This window comes from Eucalyptus grandis, chromosome 7 (assembly GCF_016545825.1).
Source record: "Eucalyptus grandis isolate ANBG69807.140 chromosome 7, ASM1654582v1, whole genome shotgun sequence".
Classification (NCBI taxonomy): domain Eukaryota; kingdom Viridiplantae; phylum Streptophyta; class Magnoliopsida; order Myrtales; family Myrtaceae; genus Eucalyptus; species Eucalyptus grandis.
Genome location: NC_052618.1, coordinates 40,428,433 through 40,453,763, shown reverse-complemented (window position 1 = coordinate 40,453,763; position 25,331 = coordinate 40,428,433). Strand labels below are relative to the sequence as shown.

Sequence of the window (25,331 nt, the reverse complement as noted above, 5' to 3'; positions counted from 1 at the left end):
TTAAGCGGATAAAGAATAAACCAACTAAGATTAGAGCTTCTACGTAAGAAATTTTGCATGAAATTCTGGTATGAATTTCGCACAAAAAGACAGATGTAATGGAAAATTTTGCAGAAATTTTCAATATGTGTAGTTGAAAAAATGAAAGATTAACTTGTCACGCGTCCATCATATGAAAATTGGCTTGGGTGTCTATTTACTGCTGTCATTCTCAGAGAAATGTCCCAGTTGAACATTAAGTCAATGAATTGCCCGCGTGAAATGGGACATACGACACATCCTAAAACAGTAGTGTGTGAACATACCGACCATAGAAAAAAACCACCTTGGTCACGCAATTCATAGGGGAATAGAAAGGAAAAAGAAGACAACGATGGGAGACGATGAAAGGAAGGGGGATATCTGCTCCCATGTATTGCACACATCTCTTATCAGTTTGAATGCGATGTTGGATGCACGCCGTGCGTCCGGATTGAATCATAATTATAAACTCGCCCTTGAGCAGGAGGATATCACTATGTCTCTCGTCCCTTCCCTCCTCTGTCTTTCTCTGATCGGGTCTCTTCTGATCTTCGAGTAGACACCACCGTCGACCAACCTCGAGCCACCTTTGATGCTGGTGGTTGCTTCCATCATCATAATTATCACAATAATATGTTCCTAATCTTCAAAGCATATGACCCATTGACGTAAGTCACATGACCTCTTAATTTCTTCAAGGTGACTTTAAATTCAATTTCCTCTATTCATTAAAAAAAAAAAATTCAACCCAACAATATCCGAGTAACTCTGATCGACCGACCGTGAAGAACAGGTCAATCATCAGTTACTATTCTTGGTAAGAAGTTAGAAATTCTCTTGAATTTTCCTTGTGACCCCTCCAATCCGTTTATAATCTTTTGGGTCATTCATGGCCCACCCGATGTCAAGAAGCCCATGTTATGCACAAAAGGGAGGCTTGGAACATCGAGGGTTTTCCCCTTTCCCAGCCTCTTTTTCCGTTGCTTTGTTCAGAGTAACCTAATTTGCACTGAGGGCAATATTCTCCTCTTCAAAGAGATTTTCCCTAACTATACTTTTGATCAGTGGATTACAAATTGTCAATCAAACTTGGCTAAAACTAAATACAAGTGATGTCCATACTTGTAAACCATCATCTAAAAACATAGTTGAAGGAAGTTTTCCCCAATCAAATATGAGAACAAATGTGACTCTTTTGTGTTTGATGAGTCGCACAGGTTGTAGTGGAAAGGGAATAAGAGTAAGACAAAGATCGCTTTTGCTAGTTTCGAGACTCGAGAAAATCACATCTTAAGCCACTAAAGATCTCGTGTCATAAATTTTGCTCATTCTAAGGTCTTAACGTTTATGCTTCTATTTACTTATTATTGTTTTGAATATAACAATCAAAATCCAAAATTTAGAATCAAAGAGGGGGAGTAAATCACAATAAATTGGAGAGGGATTATATGTGCTTGCATTCTTTGATATAAAACATATCAAATTTGAATTGAATCATATATACTATAGAGTTAAACTTTTTTACACCAATCTCTAGACTTGATTAGAGATTATATGTCTCGATAACGAAAAAAGTACTTGATGTGATGAATATACCACATGGTAAGCATGAACTAACAAAACCAATCAAGCACCATTATCCACTTGCTATAAATCTCATATTTATTTGACATCATATTTGTATGCATCTCACTTTTGATTAGTCAATTACATCACGTATTACTGTCGCGTGATGTGCCTCTGTCACATAAAATGCTCGTGGTCATAGTTGGAGAGTTTTGGCATTGAAATTGCGAGCTACCAATTAACTCTACCCCAAAACAGAATATATTATTTCGGGACATCCCGTATTTGAGCCTCTTCAAATGGAGCTTGTGAAAAGCTTGTGCTTTTTTTTTCTCTCTGTGGAAATTTTTGCCATGACTAGTGGTTGTAGAGTTTGGACAAGAAACTTCTAGAGTTCAAAGTTGAGCTTCCCGGCCTGGCCCGTACATTAACGAGTCTACCGGCCAACGCAAGTAAAGGCGTCTAAAGGGGGAGTTCAAAACTTCCCCCTTTTTTGACTCCGCGGGGGATGATGGTCTCCCTAATTGCTAGACTCTACTAAAATTAGATGGACTGTAATCTCACGCAACCCTAATCACTGTTTCAGCTGCTAATTGCGCTGTGGGTCATGAGAAGGAGCAACACATCTCCGTTAAGGAAATGCCAATTGAGCATCCCGAGAAGTCTCACCCAACCCTACCCAACTCTTTCGAATTCAAACGGTTAATTGTGTGGGACACGTTGCGATTTGCTTTTCTTTGTGGTCTTTTGTTTTTTCCTTTTTGTCTATTGCCAAGAAATGGGAATAAAGTTTTAAAGTGGGGACCTGACAACAGCAACTTTTGGTGATGCTTCGTGAGCTGGGCTTCCATTCCTTTACACTGCTAGATAGATTTCTGTTTTTCGTGTCCATCGGAATTTCATGTCCATTCCCCGCGTACAAAAAGCATGTGACTGCATATGGATAGCTGGTCCTTAAGTAAGAATACTACTATTCTTGGATAGGGTTTACAAAGACAAAACTCTTTCATAAGTTTATCTTGAAGAGCTTGTCAAAGTGAGAAAATACTCTATATTGAGGATATTTACATAATTGGTCTATAAACTTTTCTTCCTAATTCCATGATCACCGAAACTTTTTTAATTCAATTCGATTTTTGGTTTTTAAATGTCGACCCAATCTTAATCCCTCCTTTAACAAAAGTTTGATGGCATTATTGACGTGAACGCCAACATCATAACTTGCCATGCATTGATTTTGTTCGAATGATTTGTCCACCAAGCATCCATATCGATGCACACTTTTTACCATGTCAGTGTCACCACATGCTTGAGTATATTAGCACTGATTTGCCACTGCCACCATCACCAAAGACCCAAGCTTCAACACACTCGATGCCAATCCACTTTACAACTAGTCCATCAAACACCAACCCATTCCCCCCAAAAACCCCTAATGAACAATGCTTAAAAAAAGTGGGACTTCTGTGCTTAGCATCCGTTGCCAAACCAAAATGATGCTCAGCCTAAAGTTCCTTTGACTCTCGTTTCCTATGTTGTGATTCCATGTCCGTTGGCACTGCCCACCCATGCAACCCTAATTTTATAGCGGGGCAATCCCTTTCACATTTTTCTTGTGGCCTAAGCTCCCGCCCGCATCAAGTATGTTTGCCTAACGACCGTCTCTATCATATTCTTCCGTGAAATTATTCCGACCCAATAAAGGCCAAAAAGCACAAAACCAAGCCTTCCCCACCACCGCCCACACACCGCTGTCCGCCACCTTCACCACTCGCTACCTTTATTCAGTCACTCTAACTCTCCAAGGCCAAAACCCCCAAAGATTTCTGGCTTTTAGCCCTACCTCTCCGGCTATTAAGCTCCCAAATCCCGCCACGTGTCCTCCGTGTCCACTTTTGTCCTCTCTCTTTCCCGCTTCTCGAAGCAGCTTCTTTTCCTTAGCCCTTACTCTTTCGTTCTTGTACCTCTCATGTCTCTCCACCTAATAAAGTGACAACAAACTTACTAACCGCTCCGCTCTATATAAGCCCCCATCGACCCCTCTTGCTCCTCTCCATGCCTAAACCACTGACTTATCTCTTGAACCATTCTTGAGCAGACTTTGACAATCGCTCTCTGATTTCGCGCACCCGCCACCGCAATTTCTTGAACTGATCATCGAGTTGCTCTCTTGAGGTTCTCTTTTCAGTTTCTGTCCTCTTCCAGATTCAGTGGACCATTTCGAGAAGATGAAGAACAAGGTATCTACAATGCTGAAGCAGATGCTAGCGGCCTTGTCGGCGATGGCCAAGTCGAAATCGGGGGCTCTCAGGAGGAAGACGGACGCCCTCCGGACCCGCCTCATCATCTTCTCGCTGTTGCACCACGACAAGAAGTTCTTTGTCAGCACCCTCTCTCACAAGCTCCAGAACCTCCTCTTGCAACACCACCACCACGAGGAGAAGCCCCACGAGGAGGCCGACGATGCCGACCTGGCGGCGGAGCAGCCGAGCGAGAATGACATTGTTAGTTACTGCACCAGTGAAGCCCTGGTGCACGAGCCGATGCCTGTTCCGACTCACTGCGAGCCGGCCAAATACGAAGAAGAAGAAGATGGTGGTGGTGATGATGAAGATGACAAGAAGTGCCTAGATCTGACACACACGTTGTTTGACGATAGCGATGACTCGTCGTCGGGTGGGTCGGTAATCGAGTTGGCGAGGCACTCCAGGGAAGACAGAGGAGAGGAGTTCGTGCTGGAGAACGAGATCGACCACGTCGCGGATCTGTTCATAAAGAGGTTCCATCGGCAGATGAAGTTGCAGAACATGGAGTCTCTCAAGAATTACCAGGAGATGCTCCAAAGAAGCGTCTGATTATCGACCGTCGTCAAGGATTAACCGTTATTTCATAATGGCATGACTTCATGTGCAGTTGTATCTAACGTTTAAAAAGAGGAAGATGAAGAAGAAGATCAATCTTGCCAATAACAAAGTTAGTCGGCAGTTGTTGTTTTGGTCTCTTTAATTTTGTTTTTTGCCTCTTATATTGAGAGATTACGAATATCTTCTGGTCGGTTTTTGGATAAAAGCCAGAGGAGGTGTTGTAATTTGGCCTTTGACCCATATAATAAGACTGAGCTCTTATGGAGACTTGCACTTCTTTCCTTCCAAAAGCAAACTCTTACTTTTTTTCCCCTGAACCTTTTTTTTTAATCTTTTTTTTTTATCTTATCATCGAAAGTAAAAGTATCGTAACTAACAAGGAAGTAAGTCAGCACACCTTATGGTCACATTTAAAGCTTATAACTTTGGCACCACCCGTTCACGCGATATACATCGTGCCTGCTCGTGTCAAACTCAAATGGTCCTTGCGGTAGAGAATTCGACTCGTTTATAAATGAATAATCAACGTGTTGTGTGCGAATTAACCTTTTTAATCTGTTTTTGACATGTTTAGGCGTGCTTAGTTATTTGGATATGACATGTTACCCGTGCAACATGGTACTTTTCGACATCCTCCGATATGTTCATACAAATTTTGCACGTTTACGTTGAAGTGTCCATATCTCAAACTTGCGAAATTATTGTATCGTGTAACCCACTCAATAAGCATCTCGTGTTTGGGCTTTGATATTATTGTGAGACAATTAATGAACGTGATGAGAATAACCGGCCCTCATCACATGATCCTTATAATATGAACCAACATGGTGAAGTTGGAATAGCTATATCTTCCGCCATCCCTATGTTATTATTTTTATTTTTATTTTAGAGTTAAGTTTATCTAACCAGTTTTATGATTGTTGGATTATAAGCATCGATTTATTCCATTTAAGCAGGTATTTTATAGATCGTACAAGTTTTTGTTTATGAGAATGCCAATTTTTGGCTTTAACTGTAGCCGGGGCCAAATTGGACTTGAGATACTGCAGTGTCCGTCCCAGCTTGCACTGGAGAGCAACTCGATAGGCCCACTTGGGCCGCTGAGTCTCTTGTTGATGAGCCATGTCACCAAATTTCTACTGAAAATGATAAATCTATCAATAATGAACTTGGAACTTTGTTTTCCATCTTTTTTATTATTGAGATAATGATGTAAATGATTTTTGAATTTTGGCCTGAACACAAAAATAAATAAAAATAATATGATCCCTGAATTTTTAATAAGTATTAATACTAGTCTCTGAATTATATAAGAATATCTAATATTATTCTTTCATTATTTTAAATTCAGGGATAATAGTGAATATTTTCATATAGTCTAAAGGACTAGTTTAAACATGTACCATAAGTTCAAGAACCATATTGAATAAACTAAAATGTCATGGATAATATTACTCATTGGGCTAAAGTTTATAGATCGCATTAAACAAATTAAAAAGTTCAAAGATTACAATTCATATTTGGCCAAAGTTTAGAGACAACTTGTGTCATTTTCCTTTTATTTATATGATTTTTGATTTTCTTCATGTACTTAAACAATTAGTGTACTTAGAGTATATTTGTTTGAGTTAAAAATTTTCTGTGGATTGGTTTTCTAGATTTTCACACATTTGATTCACTAATGGAAAATGATTAAATAATGAAAAATTATTTACAATCAAAGAAAATATACATACTTAAAGTCAAGAAAATAAATTTGTGAATATTAAAAGGGGAAAACATCATCCTGAAAAGTATTTTTCTTTATCATGAAATTTTCCCCACAACAAACACACTGTCATTTTAATTATGAATATACTCTTTATTTTTTTAGCAAATATAAGCACACACACACAAAGAAGAAGGAGAAAACAAATATAGATGCACATCTTAAAATGATTGCTAATATTGTTTATAAAAATGAGATTATTTTCATTGTCCATGAATTTGTTTAAATATAATTTGTTGTTGATAATGAAAATATTTTTTATTATCTAATTATTTCAAGTTATCCGAGTGATCATTTTTAGGGAAATTTTTTAAATCATTCACTCTCCGCGAAACAAATAAAACTTGATAGTATCATCATGTCATCACTAACTAATCCTAGTCAATAATTATTCATCAGTTTACAGCTTTGCGTGACATAATTCGGTAACAAATGTATTAGTCTTGGGATCTATTGACTTATGACAGTGGGTGTTGCACCACATAACTATATATAAAGCCAGTGCACAATACATATATTTTCCACTTATTATATGCTTTTCTTGTGTAAATTAAGGACAATATCCAATAGCTTTGTCGTTAGGTGACCTTCAATTTCGACTGGGAAGCTCCTGATTTTCTGTCAATTTTCCGCATCGCGTGCTCAGAACTTTGAATGGTGACAAGTTGAATCAGAACTCTCTCCTCCCAGCTAAACAAAAACTGTCTTTTGGGGATCGCGCACGCTAATTAATGTCGTAAAAAAATATAATAATAAAATTGATAAATCTTAGTGGCAGCAGCAGAAGCATTATTAGTTAAGATTATTTAAAGTGTACTAACTTTTTGGAGTTATCAATCCCCATTAATTATTATGGTGATCAGACAAAATATAACCAAAGAGGCAAAATCAGATCTATTTCAACAATTAAGAACAGCCCACCATCGATTTGATGATGGCTTACACGAGTCACTAACGGTGAAGCTTCCCTCTCGTGAAATTCTTTTCTTCTAATAAACTCCACTATTAAATAGCATTGAAAAAAATACTATCTTATGATGCGTTTATTTTGCTGAAAATGATTGATTAAAAAAATATTTCTTAAAAATAATTGTTCATATCAGTTATAAAAGTGATCACACCCAAAAAAAAACATCATTTATGAAAATGAAATATTTTTCATTGAATAATTATTATATTTCAAAAGATATAAGTAATTATTTTCAAATAAAATTCCAAATCTTTCATTTTCCGTAAAATAAATGAAACATCAATCTAAAATTAGTTTCTATTAGCGATTGTTGTTTTCTATATTTTAAATGTAGCAATACTATCGGTCTTTTATTTCGCGAAAAATCAATAATTTTGAAAATATTTTCTTAGAAATAATTGTATATATCACTTATAAAAATGATTGAATGAAAAAAACTTCATCGTTCAACAAAATGAAATATTTTGCATTGACTAATTATTTTGAGCGATACAACTAATCGTGTTTAGTAAAATGATTTTCAATTTTTTTTATTTTTTACCAAATAAGGAGAGCGTTAATCTAAAGTTAGTTTCTATTAGCGAATGCAGATTTCCCAAATTTTAAATGCAGTAATAATGTCAATCTTTTATTTGTCTTTTTGGTCATGTCTACGATTAAAGATTAAAAATAAAGCTGAAAATGATAAGTTTTAAATAGAGGAGGACAGGATCGATTTGTGGGAGGAGCACATGGCTGATGGGGTGCCCACGATTCAATCTTAGATTTCTAGGGTTTAAAAAATTTGGAAAAATCCATCCCACGTTCTGCTGCAGAAATCGAGCCCTGAAGTTTGTGTCCGTAGAGTCACAAGGCTTCCCCATTTCCAATGTCTAGGAGTAGGTCATGACAGGACGAAATCCCAACTTTCTCTCGATTCATTTATTTTGCTCACCCAACCCAAAATAGGTAGGCTAGGAATATAGCATGTGATGCCGTGAAAAAAAAAACGGGTTTATAAAACGAAGCCATTATGGAGGAGATTAGCTCTAGCTTCATACAAGTTCAATTCTTTATTGTCATTTGGTCATGTGAATCGCGTATAAGATCCGGTACAAAATTATACATCTGACACATGCAAGAATTTTTCAATTCAATATGTCGATACTCGGGCGTCATAGTGGGGCAGTTTTAGAAAGAAATGCTTATCATTTTATTACAGTAAATCTAGAAAATCTCTAGAGGAAGAGCCTCTGCAATTCCAACTCTCAAATTGAACTTTGGCCTTCTTCCCATGATGCCGGACTAAGGTAGCCCAGGAAAGGCGAACATCACCACATGAAACAGACGATGTCGTGACATGCCTCGATCGAAAGAGGAAATGCAAATTATTGTCGCACAACCTGTCTATAATCTACGATGTGACATAACGTGATACATGGAAAATCATGAGCGAGATGAATGAACTGAGTTAGTCATCATAGCAAGAAGGCGTCCTCTCGCTTTGCTCCAATGAAAATTGTTCTCTCCTCTCTGATTTCCGAGGCCGCCTAACACGTCCAAACGCAACCCGAAATCGGACACCGCGCTACCCAACCGTCCTAACCGGTCGATAGACGACTGCAAACGATGTCTGGTCTCTCTCGATGCTAACAACAAAAGCGAAACGTAGCTTGGAAAAGCTAGCGAAAGGTGTCGAGCTCGAGAAGATTTCACTTTCTTTATTCATGGTCCGCGGATTTAGGCCAGACCCCCATGTTCTCTGACCAACAAGAATCTCTCTTTTCCTCTCTCTTTCGGTCCCGTTGCATTGTTCTAGAGTAGGATGCCATAAAATATACACGAAAACCCAAATTCCGTCTGCCTATAAGTACGTGAGCCTGGCTGGCCTAAGGTTATCCTGTGTCTTGACAGCGAACCATGGCTTCTTCTCTGTGGTTTCTGTGCCTCGGCTTCTTGCTTCTTGCCTCAACAGTGAGGAGCGCCGCGCCGAAGAAGCCTGTGGACGTCCCGTTCGGCCGGAACTATGTGCCGACTTGGGCGTTCGATCACATCAAGTACTTCAATGGGGGTTCCGAGATTCAGCTCTCTCTCGACAACTACACTGGTAAGAACATTGCGGTTTAAGTACTGGTGCAAGATCTCATCAGACCAGATTTCATCGGTCATTAGATCGATCAGGGTCGTGCGCTCCATTCCAAGAATGTAGCTACTCTAGTTAGTATGCCGAAATTTTCGAAAAACAGATGCGAATCTGTAATAAAAGAAGAAGAGAATCGACAAAATCTGTCAAAGCGTAAGCTTTTTCGCTGTCCCTTGCTCTTACTCTGTTTTCCTTTTGACATTGCCTCTGCTTGTGAAGGGACTGGCTTCCAATCAAAGGGTTCCTACTTGTTCGGCCACTTCAGCATGCAAATAAAGATGGTTCCTGGCGATTCGGCAGGCACGGTCACCGCATTCTACGTAAGTCGCTCCCGTTTCTTCTACAATCCAACCAATTTCTCACTCTAGTTTTGAAGATCGCCGTTCATTATTCGAGGAATTATAATCGGAAACCCGTGGATCTTGTGTCGTTGTTGCAGTTGTCATCTCAGAACTCAGAGCACGACGAGATAGACTTTGAGTTCTTGGGGAACAGAACTGGTCAGCCATACATTTTGCAGACCAATGTGTTCACCGGTGGGAAAGGAAATAGAGAGCAGAGGATCTATCTGTGGTTCGATCCCTCCAAGGACTATCACTCCTACTCTGTGCTCTGGAACATGTATCAGATTGTGTAAGTCTGTTTCCCTTTACTCGACCTTATTAATACTTGAATCAAGCATAGAATGAGCTTCGGTGAAGTCTAGTGGATCGGTCATTCTGATTTAATCCGTTTAAAGATTCCAACTGTAACGATACTCAAATTTATTTTTTAATTGCACTTGGCGCATGCTCTGTTTGCTCCAATGCCAATCTACAATTTTTGAACCACAGATCTTTTTTATGCTAAATGAAATATTCTGCTCTAATTGCGTTCTCCAAAATGTGATGTACCCAACAGGTTCTTTGTGGATGATGTGCCCATAAGAGTATTCAAGAACAGCAAGGACCTCGGGGTGAAGTTCCCCTTTGACCAGCCGATGAAGATCTACTCGAGCCTGTGGAATGCCGACGACTGGGCCACGCGTGGGGGGCTCGAGAAGACCGACTGGGCCAAGGCCCCATTCATGGCTTCCTACAAGAGCTTCCACATCGATGGCTGTGAGGCCTCAGTCGAAGCCAAGTTCTGCGACAGCCAGGGCAAGCGGTGGTGGGACCAGAAGGAGTTCCAGGACCTTGACGCCGAGCAGTTTCGGAGATTGCGGTGGGTCCGAGAGAAGTTCACCATCTACAACTACTGTACTGATACAGTTAGGTTCCCCAGCGTGGCTCCAGAGTGCAAGAGGGATAGGGACATATGAAATTCTTTCTTCTTTGTTCAATCTTTTATGGTAGTTCTTTTTAGGGAACTTATCAGATTTAACTTCATCCCTTCGACGATGGTATTGCGGATTTTTGTTATCTCTAGTGTGTAATAATCAACTCGATTGTTTGTCAGCAACATTTTCTATCCATCGTCTCTATTGTTCGGTTTCTTGACGGGACATAGACAACCATCAGGACCCTCATGACTCGGAGAGGTTTTCATGATCCTGCTGACCCGCGATCTTCTCTGATTTCCTTCCGAGAAAGATAATCGAATCAAAGATGATATGCATTCTGGACTGATGGTCCGGGAAGTTCCTAATCTTGAATTGCTCTTGAACCAGACAACCGGAAATTGTTCAGACAACTACGAATGAAAGGAAAAACAGAACAGATATCCTATGAGTCTGATCCAATCTTTTGAGTTTTGTCTGCAACATTAGAGGCGATGTTTTGGATCACAACCCGCCGATCTCTTCACTTGTATCTCCATTTTTCTTTCGTTAAATCAAGAAGCATGATCGCTGCGTGGAGTTATTGTTGCTGATGATGGACTGGACAAGGAGTGAACGAGTTTCTAGGATTACGCCACTTAGACTCAAAAGGTCAACTCTGTTTCAAGATTCGTTCCTTCCAACAATGACTAAACTAGGGAAGGTTATATATTAAGCACATGGAGTCCATTTTGTTGACCCATTTATTTCCCACAGCTAGATGTTCTAGCTTACACTTGATCATAAACTAATACCTCTAAATCTATTCCTGAGGGAGGCTCCTTGAGGGGAGGTCGCAACAGATATGAATCTCTCAAGGCAACAAGAACCAAAACAAATATATAGTAAAAAATGCCGAGTTTCTCGGATGAAGACTTGGTTTGAGAACTCGATTTGCAACGCATGTCAACTGAATTGAGTCTTCTCGATTTTAGTTTATTGTGAGATTTGATGTGGCGTGCATTTTATATTGATTGCAGTTACATGAACTGTAGGATCGTATGGATTTCACAACCTGCCTAATCCAACAGCACGTGCATGTTATCTTTCATGTGAACCGGGGTCACATGGGAGATTTCCAATCGAAGTGTCCTTCTTCCAACTCTTGTGTAGCCCTTCTCACGAAGACTCACAGATCAACACTATTCCACATCATCTTTGCGGATACAAACAGAGCATACAGGTTTTCATTTCTATGTCTCGAAATTATTGTATGTTACACATGTTACCGACACATGGATTGAATCCATCGACGACATCGGATATAATAATAACATGCCGAGAGAGAGCGAATTGCTCTGATCACGGCACGACAACCCTCCCTAGAGATGCTCTTACCTTATTTCTGACTTATATTTCATAGTCGTCCATCGATGCAGTCCAGACAGGCCAGACCCGATATGGACATCAGCAAGTTACCTGCGAGCTTGGTGACAGTAACGCTCTTTTTACTTCTTCGAGGAAACAAAAACATCATCCGGGGCTCGATCTCGAGACTGCTCTATGGCCGGCGTGGTCGGCAAACTTACATGCCCACCACTATTGCCGGGCAACGCCTCTTGGGCAGAGGTCTGCGGCCTCGCCTCAGTCTGAACCTCCAGGCCCCTCCGCTTGATCTGCTGCCTCTTCTTAGTCTTGCGTTCTTTGAGGGGAAGTCGTGGGGTATGAACATGTCCATGTCGTCTGATGAAGCAAAGTCCGGCCCCTGCGTCTCCACTCCGCTCCTATGCTCCTTCTCTTTCCCATGAAAGTGCGAATATTTATACGAGGGACACGATGCCATTGTCATAATCGGTGATCGCTTCAAATGATTCGCCTCTTTGAATAATTCTCATTCCCGCGGATGCCGTTTTGGCTCTTGCTTTATTCGGCGATCCTGTTGTTTGTTCTCTTGGCTTGTTATGTAGTGGAAGAAAGAAAGATGGATAGTTGTATGGTCCATCGAGAGATGGATCCTGAGATTGCTATGACACGTAACTTCTCGTACTTTTTTTCGTAATTTTAATTACAAAATATCGTAAATTATAAAAATTTAAAGCCCTTACAATCAACATACGAGATTTATTCTTTTCTTTTATCCGACGGTCTTAGAGGGATCCGTTCCCCAAAGATACTTAGAAACACCCAAGAAATAGAGCCACTTGGTTGATAGATTGGGACGCTGCAAGTACTATTTGCACTCTATTTTACATTATCTGTTAGTGAAATTATTTTTTGTACTTTTACATAAAGTATACATACACTAATAGGTTTTCATTAAAGCTTATGTCTACCGCGTGTTTATTGAACTTACGAAAAAAATTTCGTTCTTTTAGTGCAAAACGTATTAGCACTAGCCGTAATCATACTCGGGTAAAGAGTTTCAATTTATTTCAAGTTTCAATTTATTTCAAGTTTCAATTTATCCATCAATTATTACATATATAACAGAAAAATGGTTATTTAATATCACAAACACGGAAATGGATGTAATATATGCTTTCGATTTTCAGTAAACAGCATGAAAAGATGAAATTTAATTATTGGATTGAATAATCTTATAAATCTTGTAATTCAAACGCAATAATGCTAGCCTATAAACACACGGCCACCTTAGTCTTATACAAGGGACTGCCTTTTGGTCTCCAAATACCATGACTCTGTTCCATGAAATTTTCTTATCCATATGATTCACAGAGTGGCTCACATAACTAACTCATCGTATCAAGCTAACAATACCATCTTTAAACTTTAGATGACCCCAGACCTTGAGAAGGAAAGGGAATGGTTTAGAAAGACATGAGAGATATAAATGTTTTTCTCCAGCTCAATCTTATTTCACAACTGAAACTCTGTACCCATTTATAGGCAATGCCACGGGCATTACAGACTTTTACATACTCACGATAGATAAAGGTACAAGGTCACGTGCATCTTCATAAGATGTTCTTACACTGACGCACACTTTGGCCAAAACTGATGTGTTATTGGCAGTACTATAATTTAGGGATAAATGCATCTGAAGTCTTGAAACTTGTCACGAAATGCAATTGAACAAGTGCAATTGAGTACTAAAAATTTCAAGAAGTGCAATCAAGTCTCAAATTGATCCAATCAAGTTCTTTTGTTGATTACAGTTTTTAAATTTTAGGACTCGATTGTAACGTAACAAGTTTTAAGACTTGATTATATTTTTTAAAAAATTAAGAACTCAATTACACTTTCATAATAACTTTTAGAACTTAATTGTACATTTTAAAAATTATATGACTCAATTACACTTACTTTTTTTTTTCGGTAAAAGGTAAGTATCAATTACACTTACTTCTAGTGCACTTATCCCAATAATTTATAATAAGTTCATAGGTCTACAAAATCACTCTCTAAAAGTTACTTTCTGGCAAGGCGATGCCTTCAGTGACATGTTCCTGTGAGAACATCGTGCGTATTCCACTTTTAATGTCCAAAGCAAGTTGGATTCTTTCATAGTTTGGGCTTGGTAGGGTCTCTAAAAATGCTTTCTTTTTGCTAGGATTAAGGGCATTGGATTCCCTGGAGGTATCACTGCTTGAGGCTAGCTGGATGTGTCGGGCATGCCACAAGGAGGAGCATCAATTATCATGTTAGAAGGGAGACTATAATCCCATGGGTCTTAAGAAAGTGGTCCAACCCAGGGGACTTCGGTGGAGATACAAAAAGAGGTGAATGAACTAGTTGAGGAGTAGAGGTGAATGAACTAGTTGAGGAGGGTGACTTGCATCGAATTCCGACAAGGCTTGTCAGATCGCATCGGTAGTCGATTCATATGCCCTTGAATCGAATTCCCATGGCACTTCCCCAGAAGCACTGGGCCAAATTTCGTTAGGAGTCGTTTGATTCTTTTCACACTGCATTTTCTAGATTGCTCTGTATTCGAAGTCAAGGTCTGCAATACTAGCATCCATACGACTTGTGGATTGTTGCAAAGGAGACTAAAGGACCAATATATTCAAGTTTCATAGTGCGAGGAATATGGAATTTGTTAGTTGGTGAATGTATCTTCATAACCTATGGAAAATTACCGTTGATTGGAGTTCTTCGGGGAAATTATATTTCTTGTCCATGAGATTTTAATTGGATACCAAAGCGGACCCTCCGGTAACAATAATGGCCAGAACCATTGAAGGACTTCTTCTAGATGTTTGAATTAACGATCGTCATATTCAGCTTCGCGCCTCTTGATGAACCAGTGAATCCTTGCGGTTGAGAAGTCAATGGCTATAATAAGATTGTGATATACATACTAGAAATACCATTTGAGCTCTTCAGGGAAATTGAATATGATAATTGTGAATACATGGATGAATGGATATTCATTATGCATTCTAAATGGTCGAAATTTTAACCCGCCATATTGCCTAAAAATCTTGAGTTGGTATTCCAACATCATTTCTTACATCCAATGTAAAATCTGTTTTACTAATGAAGATTTGGAATTTTTGGGCGAATATCTCTACGGATATCTGATGAGGAGTCTAATGCCGACAATCCCACTCCATGGAACTAGAAAATGGACAATTCTATTTCTCTAGATTTGAAAAGAAAATCTGCAAGAAAATTTTTTACATCTTTAATGTGCTTGGTTTCAAATGAATATTTTGAAACCATTCTTCTACCCATCTCAACAACTGCGGGTTGGAATTGTCTTTTGCTTGAATATCAACATCTGAGGGAATGATGACATGTCCATTTCTACCAAGAAGCGATGGTCAATAAAATGAAATTCTAACTTTTTTATTCTAAACTTGACTGCCAAAATTTCTTTGAATATAAAATGGTAATGTATTTTAACCTAAGAGAATCTTCCACTCTTGTGTCCTTACCATTTCTTCTTCAAAAAGGACTAATGCCTTTTATTTATCACTTGCATCAATATGAAAATACGTTTTCGATCCAAAAGGATTTGTAACGGAGGCAAATTCTGTGGCTTTTCCTTCAAGGATTTTAATGGCCTTGATATAGTCCTCTCCCCATGGTGGTGGTTCTTTCTTCAGTATCTTTGTAGTGGATGCATGAACTTCAAACTCTTGGGAACAAAGTCCCTAAGATAGTTGACAATTTCAAGGAATTGTTGGACTTGCTTTGCGAGAAAGATTCTCATCTAGAAATTTGAGAGGATCCTTTGCAATATAATCGCTTTCTATCTTTTAAATGCATACCTAGGAATTCAATCTCCTTCAAACAACAAATACCATATTGCTTGATCAACTTGCAATGAGATTGCCATTAGAACTGTAGAGGAGAATAACATCAATGTATATATGGGGTTGGCGCTACTTGGATAAAATATCTTGCACATTACCTTTTGAAATAACGATTGCATTGTTTTGAGGCCAAATGGGAGGACTTTCCACTGGAAATGCTTATTTTGGATGCAAAATTTAATTTTGTGTTTGTATTATGGATGAATTCCAAATTGTCAAAATCCTACCTTCAGGTTAAACTAAGACTTGAAAGCAATTTCTTATTTAGCAATGGAAAGTTATCATCTCGGAGGAACTAGTTAAGAATTTGGCAATTGATGACCAATCTATTTTTTTTTTCTGATTTGTTATGCCATTTTATTGACACCAAAGGCATCACATGCCCATTGCGAGTCTATAGGCTCAATTGGTCCTCGTTAGACCAGATCATCACACTAAATCTGCGTAAGTTGAACATCATCTGGGTTCATTCCAGAGTGGTTTGCCTTTGTTGGATTAATATCTTCATTTTTCTTGAAAGGCAAGTGGATGAAGAATTCTTCATTCATCCATAATGGATACGGACAATTCTGGAGGAATCTCAAATGCATTCTGCACAGGAAAAATTGGGTCGGGACTTTCTAGTTGGATGAAACTCTTCAAACTGTCATTTGGACCAAAATCAATTTAGCAAGATCCTCAGTTTGGGGGATTTGCTAAAAAGATCCCAATTAACAATGATATTTCAATCTGGGAGTGGGTAATCAATGCTTTGAGTAGTGAGGAGAGCACTAGGGAAAAAACTAGATCTTTATGAGTTTGCTCCTTACTGGAGTGGCACAAGTTGCTCCAGAAGTGGCTGCGAAATACCTTGTATGTAATTTCCATGGTCTTCAGGAAGGATCTTTGGATCAAGGATAAAGACATATGCTCGTGTTATGAGCGCTATTAACAAAATGGGATTATTATATTTGGACATAAAAAGGGTTATGGGGATATAAAACTTGATCGAGAGATTTCTAAAGCTAGCACTTTGGATACTTTAGGTGTTTGGATCCTGTTGGGTTTCTTCTTAGTTTCTAGGATTCCTGAGAGAAGCAATAGAGACCATCACTTGGTTCATCTGGCTCATACGGTTCATCTAACCCAATGTCACTGGTTTTTGAGAATGTTTCAATAACACGTATAATTTGTCTAATAATTCATCTTCAAGAGAGAAAATGGATTCAAGATCATAATCTTCTTCAAGGGAGATGCATGTTCCTTTTTCAACAGCATGGACGAGATTCATTCTTATCTTCTTTGCTTGATGGCAAATTTTGGCAGAATGCCCCTTGCGTCCAAAAATAAAACATTTGTTTTTCTTTTTTCTACCGTTGCTGCTTTTTTTTTTTTTTTTTCACTTACTCTTTCAGAGAAACTTCCATTTACCTATTTTTCTTTGTTTGGAAGGATACTTCTTTATACGCTCCCTTTTCTTGTTTGAGCAATCACAAGAGGAGCCCGTATGGCCAAATTTAATCTGCAAGCTAGGATTCCATAAACTCTTTGAACACCTTCTTGGTAGGCATAACTCATTGAGAGCAGCATGGACCCTTTGTTGGATGTCTCCAAGTGAAGCCTCAAGGGTCCTCCTATTTTTTATTCCGAAAGAACTTGTCTACCATATTAGCAATTTGTTTTGGTTTGGGAGAGAAGAAAATGGGCTCTAAAGCTAGGTCTCCACTTAGAGCATGGTAGAGCTTCTTTATTTCCTAAAAGTGCTCATCAATGTCTCTTCTTATATAAGAACAGCAAGAACTCCATTCTTTTTTGCTCTAGGTCTTTTGGATTATCTATAAAATACAAATGAAGGATCTGTATTGCCTAATTAAAATTTTGGGCTAGAAAAGTGTTTTGGTCAACTGGTGAAATGTTCACCTACCAAGATAGTAGACTTCTCATAAATCTGTTAACAAATTCTAGGAGCGTGATAAAGGGACTATTCTCTGGATTCAAGGATCTGACATTCTTCCAAGCAAAGAGTTCCCAAAACCTTCCATGCCACTTGTTGGATGGGAGATCATCAAGAATGAATGAGAATATGTAGGTACTAGAGGCTCTAGAGTTTCGTTGTGGATCATCTTTCCCTTGCATATATTTGTCTTCTTCCCTCATCATGAAACTTATCGGAAGAACAGCTTATGCTTCTATGTCTGATTGACTTTCCTGCTAAAGTTCAAGAAATTCCAAGGCCTCGGTGTTAGATGGAGAGTTTCCACTTGATTCTTGGCACAGTATTTTGGTGGCGGTCTCTCAAAAATAAATTAATAAGATTCAAGATGATATAGAAAGGAGGAGGATGAGAAGAAGGATTAGGTTGTTTTCCTGACTTTTCCTTTAGTTTTTCTGCAAGGATCTTATCTCGGATGGCTAAAATATTAAACTTTCGGGAGCCTGAGCTTTGGAGATTAAGGTTTGAAAAATTGTCGGTGGAGGTTCAGGGAGAATAGGACAATCTTGATTTTTTCTATTAAGGGATGACTAGCACCTCAAAAGATGGAAGTTCGTGGGGGTCCTCTTGAATAGCCTTAATCTGTTCTTTGGCCTTCTTGATTTCAGCAATCTGATCATCAAGATAGTGCCGAGGTGGCAATGCTCCTGTTTGCATCCTCTAGAGCTTATCTTGAAGAAGTTGTAGCAACTTATTTGGCACTAGTACCGTCTGATCTACTTGCTAGTGAACATGGCCCTACCGAGTTATTACTTTTCCTACTTTAGTCTTTACTTCAAAGACCTTAGACTGAACATTTGTAACCTTGGTGGTTAATGTTCGAAGCACGTCATTATGGGCAAGAGCATTTTCTGTTTGCCAATTAAGAACAGTCTTTGCAGGGCTAATTTTCTCGAAGTTTCATGCTGAATCAACACCGGTCGGGCTCCAAATCTTTGGATGATGCTTATATCCAGTTGAGCTTGTAAATGCTTCCAAAGTAGGGAAATCTAAGGGTAGGAACATGCAGACACTAGACAAAGCAGTTGAGGACGATGGTTTCCTTCTTGCCTACAAAATTGTGCAACATGTTTGTCACAGTCGGGGTTTTTCTTTACCCATTTGAAGATGAGGGCTGTTCGATCTTTTGCTCCAGGCAACATGAGATCCATAGAATGGCTATGGACTCGGTGCACCATCTGATAATGAAATGTTGCTATAATAGAATCCGAAGGCTGAGGTGCTCTAGTAATTTGTGGTTACGTTTTCAAGTCACTAAGCAATCGAGTGTCTAAAAGAGCCACTTTGAAATTAGGACACATGGTAGCAAAAATAGTCCCGGTACAAAATGCGGTTTCGATTGTCCCAATACAAGCATGTTTGCAGCGAAGAAACTGAGTATGAAGCAGTGCCATCAGACAATTACTAGGAGACCTTTTCTGACCATGGAAAGTCAAAACTACGTGAATAGCCCTGAATCCAACTGCGTGCAGCCTTCAGTAAGTCACCGGTGCTTGAATTTAGGAGGTATTGACAAATTTATAAAGTGCTCTTGCAGAATAGGTGGAACAGGATGCTGGTCAAATCATGTTGATTGAACACACTATTTGACTTCCTTCGGAGCATATTGTATAAGTTTCCTTATGGAACAGATTTATCCGGGTTTATCAAAGGCTGAATATGGATTTACAAGGGAAAGTTAAGTGTTGAAAATCTTGTCATCCTCATTGAGGCAAGAGACCTCGTAAAAATAATATATTTTTGGAGCACTAGATTTGCTTAACAAGTTTGGGAAATCAAGAGTGATACTAAATCTATATATCTATCTGCCTCCTATATCGTATAATTTTATCACGTAACGCGGCCCCTTGGGCACTTCTTCGCCTTGTGTTATCCCTATTTTAAGGGTCCATTCGTTCACGGAAAATGTGGCATTTCTGCAAAATATTTTCCAAGAAGTCATTTTCCAGGAAAATGTAATTATTTTCCGGTATTCGGATGAAACCTGAAAATGAAATGAAAAATATTTTTCACTGTTCAGTAATGAAAATCTTTTCCTTGATATACTCTTTTTCATTTATTTTATTTTTAAATGGATTTTAAAAAATATTTTTCGTTGTTCGGCAATGGCTCACGATCGGCCATCGGTGAGCCTCAAGCTCGCCGACGAGCACGAGGCTCACCAATCATTGCTCACCAAATTGGCAAGCGCGAGCGTCAAGCTTGAGGCTCGCCCGGATTGACAAGCGTGAGCTTGAGATCGACGAGCTTGAGGTTCGCCTAGTGACGGTGAACGACTAGCCAAGAAAGAAGAAGATGGGAAACAAAGAAAAAAAAAGAAAAATGAAATTAAAAATAATTCAAATTAAAAAAGAAAATTAAAAAATAATTTGAATAAAAAAAAAAAAATAAGAAGAAATGGGAGGAAGTGAGGATTTGTAAAGTGTGAGATAAGAGAGATCAAGTAAGGAAAATATTTTCTATTTTTCAAAAGTGAAAAACATTTTCCCCTAATTTAGAAAAACATTTTCCTTTCATGGAAAACATTTTTTCCAAAAAATTCATTTTCCGTGAAACGAACGCCAGAAAATCTAGAAAATGTTTTCCAAAAATTATTTTTCGCAAAACACACAGAGCCTAAAAGTTTCAACCTGTTTTCTTAGTTTTCAATTTGTTTCTTTTCATTTTCAATTTATTTTGTAACACAAGACAATGAATTTTAGGGTCAAACAAATCCCATTTTAAGTTTTAGAATGATCCGTTAGCTCATTGACGGCCACGTGGACAAGAAAATTAAAAAGTTAAACAAAGTTAACGGAAGGAATTTATTAAATAGAAAAATAAAGGAGTAAAAGATTTAATTCCCACCAAGGGCTCTCGAGTAACTATGTTGATAATTTTTTTAACTTTGGTTTGAATATAATATAATGACTAAACACGTATTTTCCCTCCTAAATACACATTTTAATTGTATTCATTTATTTCTGGAAATAACAATAAGGCGCAACTAATGGAGTCGTTTTGTCTACATTGCAAATATCCATTTATTTGAAAAAAATATTTTTGAGAAGGAAAATAAAAGTTTTTTTTTTTTATATCGAGGAACCGTCGGAGCCCCCTTTCGCTTCCCTATTCGGGTTCACACGACCCGCCACGCCCGTGACACCATTGATCTCGCCACAAACCGCTATTTAGATGTAAATTTCTCTCGATTTCGCAATGAAAGAAGAGAATGAATACCAACGCAGCTGCCCGTGGTTGAGTAAAATAAATGTATTAATATAACACAAAACCTTAAATTGATTTACTTATGATAAATTTTTACAAATTAATCTTTCGACCACAAAAATCCAAATCGATATTCTTGTGATAAATTATATTCTATTAATTTTTATTAAATTTTACAGTCAAATCGCTGAATTGAATGACACATTGACGAGTGTAATAATTTGAAATTTTACATTCTATTTATCACAATCTCACAAGTGTATAAATTTTTTGACTTTTTGTAATATTAATATAATTTAACAAAAATTAACGAATGATCTAAGTGACAACAAAAATGCGTGTATTTTCTTTTTCCAAAAAAAAAAAAAAAAAATATCTTATTTTCTTTTCCGAAAATAAATTTTTGAAAATATGCTTCTTCTTCTCATCCTTTTCTTCTCTCTTTCTCGGCTAGCGAGCGAGGTGAAGGCTTCGAGCTAGCTATGCATGTGCTTCGTCAACCTTCGACTCTGCATCTGCTGTCGTCCTTTCCATGAACAATTAGGCCCTTAATCCCATGTCGTTCTTCACCGCCACCACGACCCATCCAAGCAAGTCGCCGCGCCTTTAGCCATACCCGCATAGGGGGGAAGTTCCAGACTAGACCCGGGCAGTTCAGACCGGCCCGCCCTAATCAGGCCAGACCGGACCTGACTTATTTTCGAAAAAAATATTTCCAAGTAACCTTTTACATCATGGTCAAGTACACAATCTTATCATAGGGGTAATTGGGGCAAGTTTAAATGCAATCCAATCTAGATTCGATGATTTATTAGGGTTGGGAGTTAGGCAGACAATGCCATATAGGAAGTCCTTTCTAGTTTAATTTGACATTGTTTGCAACTCCATTCCTTTGGGTCTATTTTTGTTGAATCCGATTAAACTACAAGTAGTTCGTCTCTCCTGTCGAGTGCATCTTTTCCTTGGAGATAAATAAGGTTCGTAGCTCTTTTGCCTTTTTTTTAATTTTTTTGGTCGAAGCTCTTTTGCCTAAGTGATGGTATAAATTATGACAAATGAAAGCTAGTCTATAACTTGTTTTAGTCAAATATTAAAGTAATTCAACTAACTGAAAACAGTTTCTATATACTAATAGGGGCTTGCTTATAGAAGACAACAGGCAACGGTTAGTTCACCATCCCTAGCACATTGAGCTAAACAGTATTTGAAACAGTAGTTCATGTTAATATGGACAATCCCAACCATTTTCCCGATACCTATTTTATGGTAGCAAGGAGAAATGAAATGACATTTATCAACAACTTTTTTGATCATTGTAATTCGTTGTCTCTTTCTAGTTTTTTCAAATCACGATCATCTTCATAGGTACTCTCTTCCTTACCAAATAAACTTCCATTGTTCTCTAAAGTATCTTTGGCTGCTCTATTTAGCGCAATGTCCTTCTTGGGCTTGTACGTGGCTTTTCCCACAAGCTGATCATTCACAAACACAATGAAACTCGAGCTTTCATTCCATAGATCCCCAAATCTCAACTTCAAACTCCTAGCACAGTTCATGTAGCTTAGTAACCGGATGTTGTTTGAGGGCCAAAGGACTAATTATTGGCTCCAACAACCTACCTATCAAACCACATATGGAGACAACATCAAATTGGTTCAACATTTTCATGGGCTTCATAAGTAGCAAGTCTTAAAACACACACACAAACAAATTGGATTAACAAAAAGAAAAAAAAATGAATATCTAAACTTTTTTTTTATATTGGACGAGCAAAGATTGGATAGGCCTAAGCGAGCCCAATTGGGACCGATTCAGCCCAACTTTATTTGGTCCTACTAGGCCCAACCTCAAACGTCCAAGCCCGTCCATAGAAAACATGAGCATCCTAACCCCACCCACACGGCCTAATGTAGATATTTCTAACTCATTTATATAAATTTAAAAATAGTAGATCAGTAATAAGTACAAAAAGCAAAATAATCATGTATATGTCTAAATTTGAATAAGAAAAATAAGAATGGCAAATTCTATTTAAGAAAAAGCTCCAGAATAGCACAAGCCTGGGCCCATCCATTCGCGCAAAAAGTTCGGGCCTAACCGAGACATCATAAGCAACATAAATTGAGCGATATTTTTTCCGACAAAACTTAGGAACATAGAGCACGTGAAAATGGTCCGAGAGATCAAAGTTTTTATTTATACCTTCCACACAGTGTCCAGCAAGAAATTGCAATCAATGAAGACAGGACCGATGGTCGACTCAACAATATCGGCTAGGGCCTTGGGCACATTGATCAGACCGCTCAAATGCAATGGATAATCTAGAATCGCCCTTTTGAATTCTTCAATCTAGGGAAACACCCTAAATTTTATCAACAAAAAAAAGAGAAAGGAAACATACGTGTAAAATCCATCCACGCACAGATTATCACATTAAGTGTTGACTCCACTTCTCACCACCTCCGTTGCCACACTTTCAGCCATTTAATATATAATCCAAGGCGACGTGCTTGATGTGAAATAAAATCGTTTGAGATTCGCGGGAATTATTGCCTAATTACACCAATTTTTCTCCCCATTTTAGGATACTCCATAATCCCATAATCGAAAGATTATATGTACACAGCTTTACATGTTCCTCGAAAACGGGCTTCCTATAACGGAGGTAGCGACGTAGCCCGTGCCGGACTGCCACACAAGTGAGCTTCTCGGTGTCGACGTTGGCAGCCCGAAGCTGGGTCAGCGAACCGGCCGCATGCCCGAGTACCTGAAGTACTGGTCCTTGGCAAACAGCAGGTTGAGCACTGAGTTGCTAACGTACTCCATCCGCTCGTAGCAGAACAACTTGTCGGTGAACGAGTGGTGGGTGAGGGCTTCCTCTAGCAGCCTCCTATCGTTGAACGTGTATTGCAGGATCGCCTCCACGTCGTCGAGGCTTGGCCAACTCTCAACAAAGGCCGGCTCGGGCTCGGGGCCACCGTCGTCTTCTTCTCGCCGGCATAAATCGAGCTTCTCCCAATTCAACTGCCAGTGCTTCTTCCTCCTCATGATCGGAAAGCAATTTTTCTTGTTCGCCTTCTTCTTTTGGAGCTTCCATGGCGAACAAGAAAAAACCAAGTTGATCGAGAAACTCCAAGAATTCAAACGATGGGAGGCTACACGAAGCAGTTGTTGGCGTATGAAATTTTCAAGAATTGCTGCATATATATATGTTAGAGAGTTGACTTTTTTTCCAATCTTTTTCTATTAAGAGTTTGTTTTTTTTCTTCTTTTTTTTTTTTGTTTTTTAAGGAAACTACAATCGGCTAAATTCACAAACAACATTTCTCATACTCATCTCACAAGGATCATTTAGAGAGATGAATACAATGAGGGGGAGAAGACTCCTATATATATATATACAAGGCAAGTCATATCCGTAGATCTCTCATCGATCTAACGATGAAGATTGTATCTCCCAAACTACCATCTAGTATAATTACCATATGCCTAGAAGTTTCTAGTCCATACCTTGCATGACATGGGGTGTTCTTAAGAATTTCGCAAGGAGTTGCCACTAGCCTATTGGGGTCGGCTAGAATACTTCTGGGGTGGGCAATATGATAATTATACTAGATGGTAGTTAGGGAGATACGATCTCCATCGTTAGATCAATGAGAGATCTACGGATACGGCTTGCCTTGTACTTGTATATATAGGAGTCTCCTCCCCCTCATTGTATTCATCTCTCTAAATGATCCTTGTGAGTTAAGTGTGAGTGTGAGAAAGGTTGCTTGTGAATTTAGTCAATTGTAGTTTCCTTAAAAAAAAAAAAAAAAAAAAAAACATGCGGTCACAAGTTCGGACCTCGGCAAAACGAACGTGAAAATGGACGAAATAAAGACGAATGTTACTCTTCGAAAAAGAAACAAATAGTCCCAAGGTCCATCCAGCCCACAGAACGATCATTACTCTTTGTTTGTTTATTTTATTTTATTTAATGTTTGATGGTTTTATTTAATGTGATGGGCCTAAGTTGGCCCGTCCGCCCATGTTGGGCCTAAAAGCCCGGCCCACAAGATTATGGCTCATGGATGGAGGGATATGATGAAGGGGCATGATTCCTTTTGGAGGGAACGTATATAAGGGAGGAAAGAGAGGGAGGAACATACCTTTTGGCACTTTAACGTACGTTCCTCCTTCCTCTCTCCCTTCAAAAGAAAAACAGTGAGTAAAGGCGACGCCGTCTTCCCTTCAAGGCCAATCAATGTCATCGGATCAAACGGGATCGGTTTTCTCTTCCTCTTATCGGCATCGGTATTTAATCTGTGGCTAATAAGGTG

The 25,331-nt window shown here is 38.7% G+C and overlaps 2 protein-coding genes and 1 pseudogene across 2 annotated transcripts; 2 read left to right on the top strand and 1 right to left on the bottom strand.

Moving 5' to 3' along the window:
- The first annotated feature begins 3,628 nt into the window (after nt 1–3,628).
- LOC104453513 lies at nt 3,629–4,728 on the top strand. The gene has a single exon (XM_010068087.3). It carries the CDS (start codon nt 3,816–3,818, stop codon nt 4,440–4,442), a length of 627 nt encoding a protein of 208 aa, XP_010066389.2. The 5' UTR covers nt 3,629–3,815; the 3' UTR covers nt 4,443–4,728.
- A 4,329-nt stretch (nt 4,729–9,057) lies between these two features.
- LOC104453512 (xyloglucan endotransglucosylase/hydrolase 1) lies at nt 9,058–10,764 on the top strand. Its single transcript, XM_010068086.3, has 4 exons — nt 9,058–9,275; nt 9,531–9,631; nt 9,751–9,944; nt 10,212–10,764. The coding sequence occupies exons 1-4, from the start codon at nt 9,089–9,091 to the stop codon at nt 10,609–10,611; spliced, it is 882 nt and encodes a 293-aa protein (XP_010066388.1). The 5' UTR covers nt 9,058–9,088; the 3' UTR covers nt 10,612–10,764.
- An 11,555-nt stretch (nt 10,765–22,319) lies between these two features.
- LOC108960906 lies at nt 22,320–24,057 on the bottom strand (annotated as a pseudogene).
- Between the last annotated feature and the right edge of the window lie 1,274 nt (nt 24,058–25,331).

What these genes read in the sequence shown, in the direction of transcription:
- LOC104453513 (XM_010068087.3), top strand. Translation starts at nt 3,816, where the DNA reads ATGAAGAACAAGGTATCTACAATGCTGAAGCAGATGCTAGCGGCCTTG.
- LOC104453512 (XM_010068086.3), top strand. Translation starts at nt 9,089, where the DNA reads ATGGCTTCTTCTCTGTGGTTTCTGTGCCTCGGCTTCTTGCTTCTTGCC. An exon ending in CTCTCTCGACAACTACACTG is followed by an intron (nt 9,276 to 9,530) that starts GTAAGAACATTG and finishes CTGCTTGTGAAG; the next exon opens with GGACTGGCTTCCAATCAAAG. An exon ending in TGGAACATGTATCAGATTGT is followed by an intron (nt 9,945 to 10,211) that starts GTAAGTCTGTTT and finishes TGTACCCAACAG; the next exon opens with GTTCTTTGTGGATGATGTGC.